Source organism: Calypte anna, chromosome 1, assembly GCF_003957555.1.
Source record: "Calypte anna isolate BGI_N300 chromosome 1, bCalAnn1_v1.p, whole genome shotgun sequence".
In the NCBI taxonomy this organism is placed as follows: domain Eukaryota; kingdom Metazoa; phylum Chordata; class Aves; order Apodiformes; family Trochilidae; genus Calypte; species Calypte anna.
In genome coordinates, this window is record NC_044244.1 from 182859387 (window position 1) to 182874870 (window position 15484).

The following is a 15484-nucleotide window of genomic DNA, read 5'->3' on the forward strand; positions in this document are numbered from 1 at the left end:
ATTTGACAGTATTTATAGCTGAACAATATCCTTAATTTACTTTTTTTCCTTTCTAACATCCAATAAAATATAGAGATCAGTAACATTTTGCTGCTGCCTGGGCTCTGCTGATATGTGGGAAGTATGATACTACGTGTTTGCTGAGATGTTAATTCTTTTGTGAAATAAAAGCACCAACCAACTGAACCCTGCTCAGGTCTGATTTTTTTCCTCCGAGTTCCAAATTAAAGAGAATCTGCAATGTTTCTCATGAGGTTAACCATTTTATCTTTTCTACTTGAAACTAGAGAGCATTTTCATTGTTAAGATTATAACCAAGAATACAGTTAGCATGCATGAAAACTGCAGTGAAAGTTTTTTTTTTTTAAATTGTCATTGTATTTGTATCTCCCTTCTGCATCACTTTGCTGCAGATTTTTATTTAGTCTGCTGAAAAGCTGTGAGTTTACCATTGTAAAATACTACTCTAAATAAGTATCTTTTTCAATCTGATAGATTGAGCACTAATGACTTTTGACCATTAATGACTTCAACACTCTTATCCTTTTCCCACCTACTTTATCCTGAAATATTTTCCTATTTAAATCCTTATGATATTCAGTACATAGCTGACAATTATGGCACCTAAGCTACCATTATCAGTAAGTAAATTGATAAATTAATAGCATTTTGAGGTTCAGTTTCTATTACTATTTTCAGGAAGTTCACTACCATAATTGTTGAGTGAAACCAGAAAATAACATTTTAAGGGAGATTTGGTTTTCATCATCACACTTATAATCACTAGAAACTACCTGGGAGCTATATTAATGAAATATCTATCTGTCCAGTGAAAATACTTAAATCCAAATACTGAATACAGCCTTGAAGTTGGATTTCAAAGGACTAAGCCTAGTAATTGTAAATAAATATGCAAAATAATGCATGCATGCATCAGGCTTGGCAAAAGAGGTAGAAAAGTTAGGGAAAACCCTCCATAATTTGAATTATCTACGTGCAAGTAGTGACCTTGAGGCTGCACAAAGGCTGTTACCAAGGCAACAGGATGTGGTGTAAGAGCGAGTGCCCGACACCTCGCGTGGGGCTGAGCAGACAGGAGCCGAATCGCAGAGAGCCCCGCACCAGTGCTGGCCACGCGTGGTCACTCGCATTAACGCCACGGTGGCTCACGAAAGCGGCGCTTTCCAAAAGATGATGACTCTTTTATCACACTATTTCCACACATATTATTTCATCGTTTCAGTCACAAACTAAAATACCCTCAAGCCATTCGGTACTGCAGTACAGGAAGAAATGCACTTCTGCCGCCATGAGCCTCCGACCCGCCCTGGCATCGGGGTCACCCGTACGGCACCACAAACCCAGAGGGCACACCCTCACGCTGGACTGGATCAATCCGGACCGAATCGAATCGAGCCGACTGCGGCACGGCTCGCTGAGAGTCTGAAGTCCTCCCTCCCTTACAAACGGCAGCACTGAGGCACCCGCCCTCTCCCCGCCTCCCCAGCCAACCGCATCGCCCTCAGACACAGCAGGCGGGACCGCGGCAGCAGCGCCGAGACCGCCCCGTCTGGCTCCTCCGTGACCCGGCGAGATCCCCGCCGGCGGAAGCTCATTGAAGACGGAGGCGGGCGTTGGGGGCCGCCAGCCAGTCAGCGGCAGCCATCGGGAAGACGACATCGGGAAGAGCGGAGACAACAGCCAATAGTGCCGGGGGGTTGCGCACGGCCGCTGCCCCTCTAGGAGAGGGGCGGTGGCGCTCCCAGCGTGTGTGGGGATTCCGGCCCGCCGGGAGCGTCGGGGCGGCTGAGGGGCGGGACAGGGGAAGAAGTGGCGGAGGCGGGTGTCCAATAGGCGCGCGAGAAGCATTGACAGGCATGCAGCTCGCCCAATGGGACGGCGGTGGCTTTTAAAGGGCCAGCGACCCGGAGGGGACCGTTGGGCGCAGGTGAGCAGTTGGCGCGGCTCCCCGGGGAGCGGGGCGGCAGGGCTGAGTCAGCCGCTGCCTCGGGGGGGCTGTGTCCATGCGGGGTGCAGGCAGACCCCGGCCCCTTTGTGAGGAGAGCGCGGTGGGACTCCGCCGACCTCGGCTTCTGATGGCGGTGTTGAGGCGGCTGCAGGCGGCCCTCCCTCCTCCCGGCAGCAGCTCCGGCCCCGCCGGCCCGCCCGCGGGTCCCTTGCTGGGGAGCCCTGGCCCGCGGCAGGGGCGGGGGCCGCGGGGCCACCTGCTCCCCGGGGCTCCTCGCTGCCGCCCTGATGGCTCGGGGTGGGTGCGCGGGGCCGGGGCAGCCAGCCGTGCCCCCGGCTGCCTTTGTTGCCTTCCTCGGCTTCCCCTCAAGGCTTCGGGCGCCTCCTGGCGGGAGCTGTTCCGCCGGGCAGGGCTGGATGGGTCGCCCGCATCCCCCCGAAACATGCCCAGCCCGGAGGGAGGTTTTCTGCATTTATGGCTATTGCTGGCTTAGGGCAAGGGGAAGTTTCGTGTGTTCGATCTGTGCGTTCAGGCTGCTGAATCCTCGGTACTTCCCTCTGCTTCCTGAAATTGTCAGGCATTGTTTGGCCCCCTTAGGGTTTGTTCTCAGGTGCTCAAACCTCAAGCTCCTTGCAGGAAGGACTATCCCACTTGGTGACCTGCTCAGTGTCACCCAGATCCTCCTCTAGTGAGCTATCTCCTTGTAGGAAAACATAAAGTTATTCCAAGCTAAGGTAGCCATCCATTACAAATCTCGTGCAAAGTTTTCCGGTAAGCCATAGGCTTTAGTGTCATGCAAAGATCCTTGGACTCTGAAATTTTATTACAAAAAAAGATTATATATAAAAAAGTGGCAGGTCCTCCTGCTTTAAGTTTTTTTTTCTTCAATCATAAGCTCTGAAAGCTTGGGGGAAAAAAAGTCAAAACTATCAAGACATCGTCCTTTAAAAAAACCAAAAGTTTCTTTTTCTACAATAGTTTAATTTTGATTCTAGCAGCAATCCTTCAGTCCTGGTGCATGCATGCATTGTTGTTCAATTCATTGTGGGGTTTTGTTTTGGTTGCTTGGTTTTTTTGTTGGTCTGGCACATGGCAATATAGTAAGGTGCAAGCAAAGGAGAGACAAAGATACAGAGGCAGAGTGGATACCTCTGTCATTAAATATGTTACAGTTACTCAGTGTAGGTATATTTCTGGAGTGGTCAGTTTAGTTTTCAATACTTGTTTCATTTCATCCCTGACAGGTAGTTTGTGTTTCTTTACTCCAGTGATGAGGACATCCTTGACCATAGGATTCTTCTGGCCTGACAGGGCTGCCTCAAACTCCTAGTTCCATGTTGCCATCTTTTTTTTTCTGGAAGACCCATGGAATCTTTCTGTCATCATGTGATCAAAATAGTTTCTTCTTTTCTAGCCAGTACTTTGCATTTCCACCCAATCTGTGAAAATATACATTTTGCTCTTGCAGTTAGCTCCATGCTATTTGATGGGTGTATGACTGGTCATGTAAATGGCTGTTTGCATCTTCTGTTATTTTCCAGGGATTTCTCTGTCACTTGACCAGACCGTAGCTATTAATTGTCAGTTAACTGGTATCACTGATTATGTACCAGAAGTGCCTTTGGCTATATAGCTGAGAAGGAATTTTTTTCTTGCAGATGAATTCTTCATAGTGGTGTAAGTGGCTTGATCTGATCAAAAGAATATTTCACTTCTGTGCTTCTCTCTCCATACTTTGCCTGAGTTACCCTGTTTGTTTTCCTAATTGTTGCACTCAGCAAGTATTATTTGCTCTGTAATCCTTTGCTAAAGACAGTTCAGGTTTAGATTTTGGAAAAAAAACTGTAATTGTGGGTACTGGTTTTGTTCTGAAAATATGCATTTCATCTTTTCATATCAAAGCAAAGCTTAAACATGCTTTATATTATGTTTTTGTAAACCATGCTTTTCAAAATTGTGATAAGTTATTTTTTTCCTGAGCATGTTCAAATCCTAGCTTATTACGGGATCTGTCCCCTATATATCTGAGCACGTTACAGTTAATTTTTCTACATTCTGAAGACCATCCTGCAGTGGCAGAAAATAGAATATCTAAAACTTCAGCTTTACTTAGATAGTAATGCCTTTTAGTTAATGCATCAGAATGGCAAACAGTCCCACAGTGGAGTTGATGTAACTTTGGGAGTCATTATCCTGTTAAGACAATTCATTAACATCTGTTTATATTAACAAGAAATTATTTGTCTTTATTGAGGCAATATGCTTTCAGAAAGGAAAGAGTGAGAAAAGGTTAAGATGCCCTTACCAATTAGAAGTTAGTAGTTTTAAAATAGGTTTTACTGTTCTTTTACTGGGAAATTCAGGAGTTTGTATCACATATGTTCTAGAAAAAAAAAAAAGTCTAAAAGAAAGCTTTACATAACAAAAGACTTGCATGTCAGTAGTTTCCAAGTTCATATTATGATTTCTAAAGGTTATGTGTTAATTTTATGGCATAAAATCCCAAACCGAGATCAGGCATTTCACCAAGAGTGGCTGGAGAAATCAGGCAGATGATGCAAAACACCTGCACCTCCTGGGGCACTGGGACTGCCCTATAGGGTAACCTGACAATTCATGTGTTTTTTAACTTTCAGCATCCTTTGGAGCTAAGGTGAAAGCTTGGCTGTGTCTTCTGCATTCATATAGAATTATATTTAGAAAATAACAATGATGAAAATTTGGTTTTAAACCCCAGGCTTTTTGTTTTCCGATGCTTGTGCCCACTTTATCCTGCTGTGCTAGCATGGAGAAATTTAGCCAGGTCCATGGTAAATAGAGACAACATATGAGTCTTTAAAACCCTGCAGTTCCCAGTTATCAGGGAATGGCAAAAACTCTGATAATCCCAGCTGGGGGTAAGTAAAGGTCTGTGGTTGAGCAGTGATTCATCATATCAGCGAGAGATTTAGTTATCTTAACAATCAAGTATCTACTAACACTTTCAGGAGTTTTACATATCCAACTGGCAAGTACTTTGGAAAATATAACATATTTTTCCATAGTTAGCAAAGTATCCAAAGTCAATGTGAAGATAGGAGTACTTGGTCATTGCCCAGTAACCAGGAATCACAGTTGATCTCTGTATTTGTCAGTATAGAATTGTCTTAATAACAGTGAGTTTTCTTCAAGTGCTCTTAATTTGTTCTGTGCAAAGGTAACTTTTATGAAGAATTTATCTGCTTATTGACTTCTCAAAGTTAAAAACAAAAAAAAACTTACAGAAAATAACCTTAGAATTTGATACATAGGTCAAGAAATTCAGTTGCTATAATAACAGAAAAGCAGTAATGTTTGAAAAGCACAGCAAGTACCAAATAAATAGACTTAATGCTAGACAAGTAAATATGATGCTACTTGAAAGTCCAAGTATTTTTTCATGGTAAACTGATAATAAAGTAAAAGGAATGCTTAAAGATCAGCTAAAAGGTCTCAAAAAATTACGTAAATTTTAGTTAATTTAGCTGATTTTAGCAGATACAGGATTGTTGTATAAAAATAAATAAATCTGACTGTTTAAATGGCAGGGTTTTGTTTTTTGTTTTGGTTTTTTAGAACTGGTCATGTAAAGTTAAGGGTCAACATTAAAACTTGTTTTTTTTTTTTTTTAATATAATGCTCAAAACCCATTAGTATTTTATTTTCAGCAGGGCAGGAAGTAACTGCACAGGAGCACTGTAGAGTGGGTCATGCTGATAAGCACTCATGCTTTATGCAGTTGATTTCTTCTTGGGACTGTTTTGCCCATTTCCTAGCCAGTAACCATTGTGAGTAAATGGATTCACATAGAGGGCAATATTTTAAAGAGGAAAAGTAGTGAACTAGTTTCCTAAAAGCAACATTTAAAAAAATATTTGATAGCAGCATGCCTGCATGTTGGGTATGAAAGAATGTTGCTTGATACAGAAAACATTATAAGTGTACATCTTATTTACAGTCAGTAGTGCATGGGAGATGAAGAACAATGTCTGAACTAGTATGTCTATTATCCCCCACATGGAGGGTTTCTGAATAATGTGCTGATGTATGTATTTTAAGCAAGTATTATCATTGGCCTACTTGGTGTAAAGCCTTTTAAACCTACCTGCAAGTGCCAGGAGGACAGAGCCAGGCTCTTATCAGTTGTGTCCAATGATGGAACAAGGGGCAATGAGTACAAGTGGGAGCATAGGAGGTTCCAAATTACAAGGATAAACTTTCTCACCGTGAGGGTGACAGGGCACTGGCACAGGCTGTCCAGGGAGGTTGTGGAGTCACCTTCCCTGGAGACATTCAAAGCCCACCTGGATGCATTCCTGTGTTACCTCCTGTAGGTGACCCTGCTCTGGCAGGGGGGTTGGAATCAATGATCTTTCAAGGTCTCTTCCAACCTCTAACTTTCTGTGATTCTGCAAAATTGTAGACAGTGTGGTACCAAAGAAAGTTTAAGATAAATCCTAAGTTGTACGATTATCAAGCAGTCTGTGACCAAGAACCAATTTTTATTCAGTCTCTGTTTCCAGATTTTTAGTTTGTTTTGGTTTGGATTTTTGGGTTTTTTTTTTTTTTGTTTGGGTTTGGGATTTTTTTTGGGGGGCGTGGAGGGGTTGGTAATCTGGTCTAGGATATAATCATCACTGCATTAATAGTCTCTGTTTCTCCCAGTCAAACTTTACACTTTCTGTTCAGAGTGGGTCACAATCTGTCAGGTGTGGTGCTGAGCTTTCTCTTCAGCATCAGGCACAGGAGCAGCTACTGCTGCGGGTAGAGAACTGGACCAGCTTTCAACCTTCCATCACATCCAACATGAGGTGTTTTGCAGTGTGGGAAGGGTAGAAGAGGGCTTTACCATGGGTATTTAATGACTATTTCCTAAATCTGTTTCCTCATAAAACGTCTCTAATGCATGACATTTATTTGTATTTATTTTCTCACATTCAGCAGAACTGTTCCAGTTCTTGTGTTTAACAAGACAGAAGAGCCTCTAAAACTTCCAACTAGTCATATTAATCTAACTTTGGGGGTAGGCTTTTGTTGTTGTTTTTGTTAGTTTGGTTTGGTTTTTATTTTAATGGAAATGGTGTCTCCTTTAACATGAATCAGAAATTCATTCTCCTTTGAAGTAAGACTGTAACAATTTTAGCTTCTTTTGGAAACCATGTAGCATACAAACTGAAATGTCTATGTCAAATTTCAGCCTTTAGCAAATCCCATCTGGCTAAACTCTTGAAAGCTGAAGGAAAATAGTTGTATTTTTGTAATGGAAATATCAACTCACTGATTTGTGACATGGATATATGAATTATAAATCAATTAATGTGAGATTAGAGATGGTATCTATAGGTCCTTGATATTCAGAGTTCAGCAAAATTATTTTCTTCTATCACATGAGCAGTCACTTCAAATATGCGTTCATTAAATGTTGACTAAGCAGTCAAGTTGGTTAAATGAAAATATACCATGTATACCTTGGAGATTTAAGTTGTTTGCTCTTTTTCTTTTAGGAAGCCTGACAAGTAGGAAAACACTACAAAGTGAAGAGAAAATTCACAAGAAATGAGCTCTGCTTTCATTGGCTTATAATTTTTATTTGTATTAATAACTGATTGGTGTCAGATCATCTCTGTGGTCTACTGTGGTGAAATTATTAGGTTAAAGCTGGAAAAAATGAAACAATTAAAAAGAAAAAGAAAAAGCAATTTTAGTGTTCAGGAAACTCAAACTCTCCTTAAGGAAATCAGAAAAAGGAGAGACGTGCTATTTTCAAAGCAACTTAATACAACAATTAATGAGATGAAACGGAAAGCTTGGGAGGAAATAGCAGAGTGTGTGAATGCTGTAGGTGAAGGAGAGCAAAGAACAGGGACAGAAGTGAAAAGGCGATACCTTGACTGGAGAGCACTCATGAAGAGAAAACGTCTGAATGCAAACATCAAAGTAGTAGGTGCTGGGTTTCACCTTCCTTCATCCAATTTAGATGACTCTCTCAATGAAGACATGGATGAGAAAATGGGATTTGCAATTGAATCTAGTTTTGAATGGCAAAATATCACTGACTTCAGAGAAGCCGGTGGATCTTTAACAGAAATCAAAGTAGAAGAGGAAGAGGAGGATCCACAGAATTTTGAAGTGAGTGACTCCCATACATTAGCTGTGTGCATTATGGCCTCTGTTTCATTTCAGCAAAGGGCTTTTTGCTGTGTTTCTTCATAGCATCTGTTCATGTTTTTTCTGAATGTGTGAATAAAAGAAGCTGTAGAGACAGATATATTTCAAAAAGATGGTATTCTAATCATGAAACTTGCAATTGTGTATAAGATCTTGGATACTGATTATTGAATTCATATTGCTCAACTTTGTGTATTTGCACATATATTTTTCATTTGTATGTGCCACAGATAAGAATTAGTTCAGTTGGTAATAGAAATGCGCTGTTGAGGGGAAAATGGTTGGTTTAGTACCTAGACTGAATGAATTGATGGAGAAGAGAAATTCACAAATTTTCTTTGACAAATGGAAGTATGTTACCTGCAGGTACAGAAACAAATACAGTGCCAATTCCATTTCTTAAAATGCACTGCCAGGGTATGAAAATATTACTTGAATAAGTCACTCAGCCATTCCTCTGTCAGGAACTTTGGTGTGAATTTGACTGGCATTTGTGGATCCTGTAGACAGGTTGTTGATTCTAGGAGTACTTTTGGCTGTCCTCGGGTAGGCATCCAGCTGGAGTAAAGTCAAATGCTTGGGTAGTTTTGTTGTGCCTATTTAAATAAATAGCTCTAATTTCAAAAAGGGATACTGTTTTGGTGTAGGGTTTTTTGGGGGGGAGAAGCAACTCATGTCTTAGCTCAGTTGAGATGTGTGCTGGGAAAAAAATCAGCATAAGCTGTTCAGTAGTAATGAGAATACTGTCTGACAGCTGCTGAAGAACAGTGTTTGTCTTCTCTAGTCTTAAAAGACTGGCAGTGGCTTTCATTCCTTGAAGATTTTCTGAACCTGTATCTTGCCTTTCTTTTCCAGCATACTTTGTGGGAGGCAGTTGTCCCTTGTGTACTATGAATCTGTAGCACACAAAGGGTAAAATTCTGCATGAGTTGTTACAGTCCTACAAAAGCAGTGGTCCTAGCATAGTCATCTGCGCTATAAATAGCTTTACAGCAAATGTGATAATGCAAAATTGTTAAACAAGTTCTTCTGTTTATATACCCACATAATATAATTTGAAGGGCTAGGAGCATGTGAAAATGTCAGTGTTCAATGTTTTTTGGAAATGAAAACGTCAAGTTAAGGAAGGCTGGGTTAGCTTTTATTCCACATAGCCCATGGAGCAGCCCCAGCTGCTCTGATAAACCATTAGTCAAAACAAATTCCTAGTGGCTTATATAAATGTCACTCAGCTATATGGAAAGTAAGAACAACAGACTCTTTGAGATCCAGGTTTCTATCAGTGGTTCTGAATGCTCTATGATATCTGTCGTCCTATGTTTGCTGTATATTCTCATATATCCACTGACAATCTTATTTTCCCTTTTTTATAACTAGATATTAATTTGTTTCTCAGCCTCTGTAGTGGTAGAAAGCAGTCTTTTCATCTAACATGGCAATTTCACAGCATGCAAGTTAAGCAGTTCTGAGTAGCTTTAAAGATGAAAGAAATCCCAGTGTGTTGTGTGCAAAAAATTTATTCTGACATAAAGATTGGAATGTAATTCTTGTCTATTGCATTGTTCTCTGCAGTTTCCTATTGAGGAAGAAGAAGAAATTTTGTCCTCAGTTTTGCCAGATTCAAAAAAGGAAAATGACCTACCAGACTTCTCCCACATTGAAGAGTTTGGCAATCTGAGCTCTGCTCAAGCCAGGCTAGTTTATGAAGATTCTCACTTGCTTATAAACCTGGAGAAGCAGAAGGTGGAGCTGGAGAAGCAGCGATTAGATATTGAAGCTGAAAGGCTGCAAGTGGAGAAGGAACGACTGCAAATTGAGAAGGAAAGGCTGCGGCACGTGGACCTGGAGCGGGAGAGGCTGCAGCTTGAGAAGGAGCGGCTGCAGATCGAATGGGAGAAACTCCGCCTGGAGACTCTGCATGCTGAAAAACCTGCCCTGGAAAGGCAAACCCAAACAGAAAAACCCATCATGCAGCCTCTGGATCTGGAAACAGAAAAGTTAAAACTTGAAAAAGAACGCTTGCAGTTAGAGAAAGAGAGGCTGCAGTTCTTAAAGTTTGAGTCAGAGAAGCTGCAGATTGAGAAGGAACGCTTGCAAGTGGAGAAGGAGCGCCTTAGAATTCAGAGGGAGGGTCACTTGCAGTGAACTTCTCAATTGCAGTGTCAACATTAGTGTTTTGGTGTTTGAAAAATAGAGATAGTTCTTTTCATAATACTGACATTGTCCTAGAGGCTTAACATTCTCCCGTTCAGAGTAAAATTTTGACATTAAACTGAGAAAAAGAAAAGAAAAGAAAAAAAAAACGGTGCTCAATATGTCAGTGTGCCTACATAAATGAGCTTAAGTGTGAAATTAGTTTTCAGTGTATCAGAACTAAGTGTTGCGTTCTCTAGTCTTCGGTATTGTACTGTATTAGTTTGGTGTCCTCATAGACACGTGGAGAAGAATCAAGGCTGAACCTTGTACTTTTTTCAATGTACCGACAGCAAGGAAGGATCAGAATAAATCAACATATGTTGTGAGGGCCTGGTGCTGATGATAGCCCACACAGTGAATATGTTAGAAGGCAACTGCACAGAGTTAAGATGTGATTAAGCTTAATTTCCCCTTTTTTGGTGTTTTCCATCCCCGCAAGTGGAAAAAGTGTTGAAGAGCTATCTAAAAGTTAAAGTGTAAGTTAAATTCACTGCAGTTGTAACTACAGTTGTTCCATGGTGTGAACTAAATGGGAATGCAGAAAATAGTACTCTTCCTTTGCATGAAGTATTAATACTAGATAAACTTACACATCAACCATACCTACTATAAGCTGGACTGTTGGTTTCACCAGCTCATTAATAATGCTATATGGAATATAGCACATGTCTTAATGTAGCAGAGGGACTCACTGATTGATCAGGCCTGCATTCTGGTAAGTCTGATGGCCCTCTGAAGTAAATTGCTAGACCTGGTTTGTTTGAAAGACAGTAGCTGGTTATGAGAGTCTCAGGAGTGCAGACACACAGACTGAGCACAGTCTAGGGAGCACTGATCTTGAACACTCCTGATGTTAGTTCTGCCTGGCCTGCATTGAGGTCATGTCTGTGAAGCAGCCTGAGGAGGCTTCTATGGATGACACCATATGGTATGTTTTAATTATTCAAACGCTTATGGTCAGTGCTGAAAGCTGTCAGTATTTTTCGTAAGCAGCGTATTAATTTAAAATAGTAATTAAAAAAAAAAAAAAGGAAGTTTTCTATTATTTCATGTTTAAATCCCAGCCAGTCTTCACATTTCTCATCTTTCTGAAAGTGCCCATCTTTTGTTGACTCCATCTTGAAACTTAAGACTGAGAATACTGAGTCTGAATATGTGTTGAGTGACTTACATGGATTCTTGTGCAAGTAAATATATTTATACCACTACAGGATTACCTTTATTCTGCAAAGAAAATGTAATTTTTTTATTACTGAAACAAGTATGCTTCTACATTGGAAATAAATTGGACTAAAACTATCCAAAATTTCTCGAGTCTTAGTTTCTTCACAGAGAAACAGGGCTACATATGAAGGCAAACCTTGATACTCAGCACTGTGGTACCTCAGAGCTGTGCCTCTATTTATTCCCTTGTTAGTAAATCAGAGAGATGAGGCACCTCAGGGTAGGACTTAAGCCAACCAGCTCTTACTTGACAAAGGAAAAAGGAGGGAGATGCAGCCTGGCTGTATAAAAATGCCCCAGGAGGAAGTGTATTTGATTCCTCTTCCTGAATGTGGTGGGTTGCCCCTGGCTGGATGCCAGATGCCCACTGAAGCTGCTCTGTCACTCCCCTCCTCAGCTGGCCAGAGCAAGGACAAGAATATGATGAAAGGCTCATGAGTTGAGGTAAGGACAGGGAGTTCACTTGCCAATTAGCATCAAAGGCAAAATGGATTTGATTGATGGAAGTTAATTTATTGCCGATCAAAATCAGAGTGGGGTAATGAGAAAACCACATCCTAAAGCACCTTGTCTCCACCCTTCACTCTTTCCCGAGCTTAATTTTCCTGAGTTCCCTGTTGTCTTCCTCCTTTCCCAGAGCAGCACAAGAAGATAGGGAATGGGGGCTGTGGTCAGTTCATCACATGTTTCTGCTGTGCTTTTCCTCCTCAGGGGGAGGACTCAAACTTTTCCCCTGCTCCAGCAGCTCCTGTCTGTGGGATACAGTCCTCCATGAGCTTCCACATATGAGTCCTTCCACAGGTTGCTGTTCATCACCAACTGCTCCAGCATGGATCTTTCCATGGGGTCACAAGTCCAGCCAGCAAACCTGCTCTAATGTGAGAGTCCACAGGTCCTTTTGTGTTTTACAGTGGACATCTTGGTACTAATGCCTCAAGAGCATCAAGAGTTTTGGGGAGAAATAAATAGATAAATCTGAATCATTTCTGAATTCTGAATCATTTCAGAGAATAAAATGCTTCTCCGAATGTGAATAGAACTGTATTTAAGCAATTATTTTTACAACAACTATACAACCTCCAGAGGAAAGGATGTGTCCTTTGGTTATACAAAATCTTTTGGAAAATGCTGAATGATGAAATTAAGTATCATCATAAATCTCTGAAAGTACAGTTTCAGCATAAAATTTAGAGAAAATTATAGAGTTTAATATGTCAATTTTATAGCTTGCTTTTTTTTCATAGCAAAATTGCAGTAATTTTGTGATAATTTGAATTTAAATGTCATATTTTAAAATACTAATCTGCAATTTCTTAAACCTTAATTGCTTGATGTACCAACCTGGGAACCTGGCAGCAAAGCCTAAGTGGCAAGATTTGGACTATATACATGTCAATGAAGTCAGGACATACACATAAAGTCAGTTCTGTTAGAGATTTTTGTACTCCTACTTAAAAGAAGGGCCTGTGAGTTTAAGTAATGACTGGTATTTCCAGATTAAGAAGAGTTTTAAGACAATAGGGAAGATCTTCCTGGTAGGCATGGATGGTGCAGAGGTGCTTTGAGTTGCATTCCTCTCTGGCCATGGCTGGGGAGCTGCTGGGGGTTGGCTCCATATCAGTGGGACCACTTGTCAACTCATCACTCAGGCAGCCCAATGGGGCTCAGGGTGCACAGGTGGTTCTGTGCCCTGTTCCTCCACCTCCTCAGCTTCTTCCACCACCTCTGCAGGATCCCAAACAGCAGGATGAGGTGGGAGCAGCTCTGGGCACCACACCACAGTCTCCCATTCCACTTCACCTCACACCATGCCACCCCAGCCTATCCCATACCATGAGGCAGTATGGACCAGATGGGTGTAGAGTAGTGATCACCTACCTGGAGACAATTGGCCAAGAGCAGGATAAAGAACAGTAGATTCAGAAGGACCATGAGCAGCTGAGCCAAGGTGAGAATGTTAGAGAGCTCTATCACAACAGCACTGATGGTGGCCACGGCCCCTCTGTCCTGTGGTTACCATGTTGTCTCAGCTCCTTGTCCCAGGGCTTCCCACAGGGCTGGCATCTCCTACCCCTTGCCAGGATCCCCATGGGTTGGTTTCTGCCCCAGCCAGGGTGATGCTGCTCACCTGTTTACACTCACCTTGCTATGCCAATTGCTGCTGCCAGCATCTGTGTGCCATCCTAGGGATCCTGAGGACCCTCTGTGTCTCCCCATATCCCATCACAGCTCCTCTAATGCCTCTGGCTCTCATCCCACTGCTCCCCAGCACCTGCATTTGGCCACTCCTCCCCCTGCCAGCTGATGGGGCCCATTGGGTGCTCCTGGGAAGATCCTGGCTTCATCCTCTAAGCATCCTACCTGCAGGTAATAATGTTCATGAAGGAGATCCCTCTGAGCCATCTCTTCTCCAGGAACAGTCCCAGCTCTCCCAGCTGCAGATCCCCTCCTTTGACCTCTTGCTGACTTCACTCCTCCTGGTGCTAGGCTGCACCACTTTTGCTCATGGCCAATCTTGTTCCCACAAGGACCTTCTCTGCCAAGCTGCTTTCCAGCAGGTCCCAACCTAGTCTTGGTCAAGGGCAGGATTTTGCACTGGTTGAACTTGAGGAGGTTCCTGGTGGCCCATTTCTCCCAGGTACCCAGAGGCCAGCATACCCACTCGGGTACCAGCCACCCTCACCCCAACCCCCAGCCTTGTGAGGGCCAGCAGTTCCTGGTGCCAGCCTGTCCCTGCTGGGATTGAGCACAGAGTGGGAGGGACTCCCGTCCATGGAACAGAGGGATGAACCACAGCACCAGAGATATTTTTTTCTAACATTTCAGCTGGGGGGGCACCAAAAGGGGGTTTCTGCTCTGGCAGTCCTTGGCCTGCCAGGGGGACTTGTGTTTCTGAAATGCAGCTAAAACAACAGACCATCCTGCCAACTGGATGCTGTCAACCTTCCACTGTCAGCTTGCCGCCACTGCCAGCTTGCTGGCACCATCTCACTGTCACCAACTGGCCACCATCAACTGGTAGCCAGACACTTCTACACCTCCAGATGACTGCTGGGACAGCTGGATGCCAACAAACAGATAGCCCTTGTTCAGCATCAGGAGCAGAACCACCTTCAGCAACAGGAAAACACCCTCAGGAGCAGCCCCAAATCCTACCCAAACCCACTGTGTGTCCCCTGGATGTTGAGCCCAGGTCGTGTCCAAACCCACCCCAGGGTCCAAACACACCACACATCCCCTCAGTGCTTGAGCTACTTTAGAGGTCACTTCTATCCTCTCCTTTTACAGTTTATTAAGAGCACAATGGTTATTTTCTATTACAGTTTTACTGGTTTTCATTTCCCTACTTCACAGTATCAGTAATTTTATGCTACACTTTAGCAGACCGTGGAATACCTTGCCTTGTGGCTTCCGTATTTTCTAATTACAACATTCCATCATTAGTCCATAATGTGGAAGGCAAAGTTGTGATTTCATTTCATGCTATATAATACAATGCTTCTGGTTCAGTAATTACATTGTGCCAGAATTGTGATCAATCCTGAGATAGCTCACTTTTGATGGATAGCCCCATCACGGAGTCTGGAAGAAGCAAATTTTTAATTTTGCTACCCTGTCAATTTAGCCACTCGAACACTGCTTTTCAGACATATATTTTTCTCACCGAGATAGGAAGAGAGTACAGAAATGAGAACCTAACAGAGAGAAACAAAATTTTAAAATCTTTTTCCTAAAGTTTTGGTTTGTAAAACATAAAAGATATAAATCAGACATTCTTCCATCAGAAGTTATTGTATGCAAATCTTTAGTCATCTGTTTAATGTACTGGAGAAAACCATTACCTGCATCTCATAACTGTTCCAAGTATTATGTGAAATGAGCTGAAGATCTTGCTTACTAATACTGCTC

The 15484-nt window shown here is 42.4% G+C and overlaps 1 protein-coding gene across 1 annotated transcript; it reads left to right on the forward strand.

Annotated features, from left to right (window-relative positions):
- The first annotated feature begins 1915 nt into the window (after positions 1-1915).
- Positions 1916-11641, forward strand: MSANTD4 (Myb/SANT DNA binding domain containing 4 with coiled-coils). The gene is made up of 3 exons (XM_030452361.1): positions 1916-1948; positions 7492-8116; positions 9728-11641. The coding sequence occupies exons 2-3, from the start codon at positions 7655-7657 to the stop codon at positions 10298-10300; spliced, it is 1035 nt and encodes a 344-aa protein (XP_030308221.1). The 5' UTR covers positions 1916-1948; positions 7492-7654; the 3' UTR covers positions 10301-11641.
- Positions 11642-15484: the final 3843 nt, after the last annotated feature.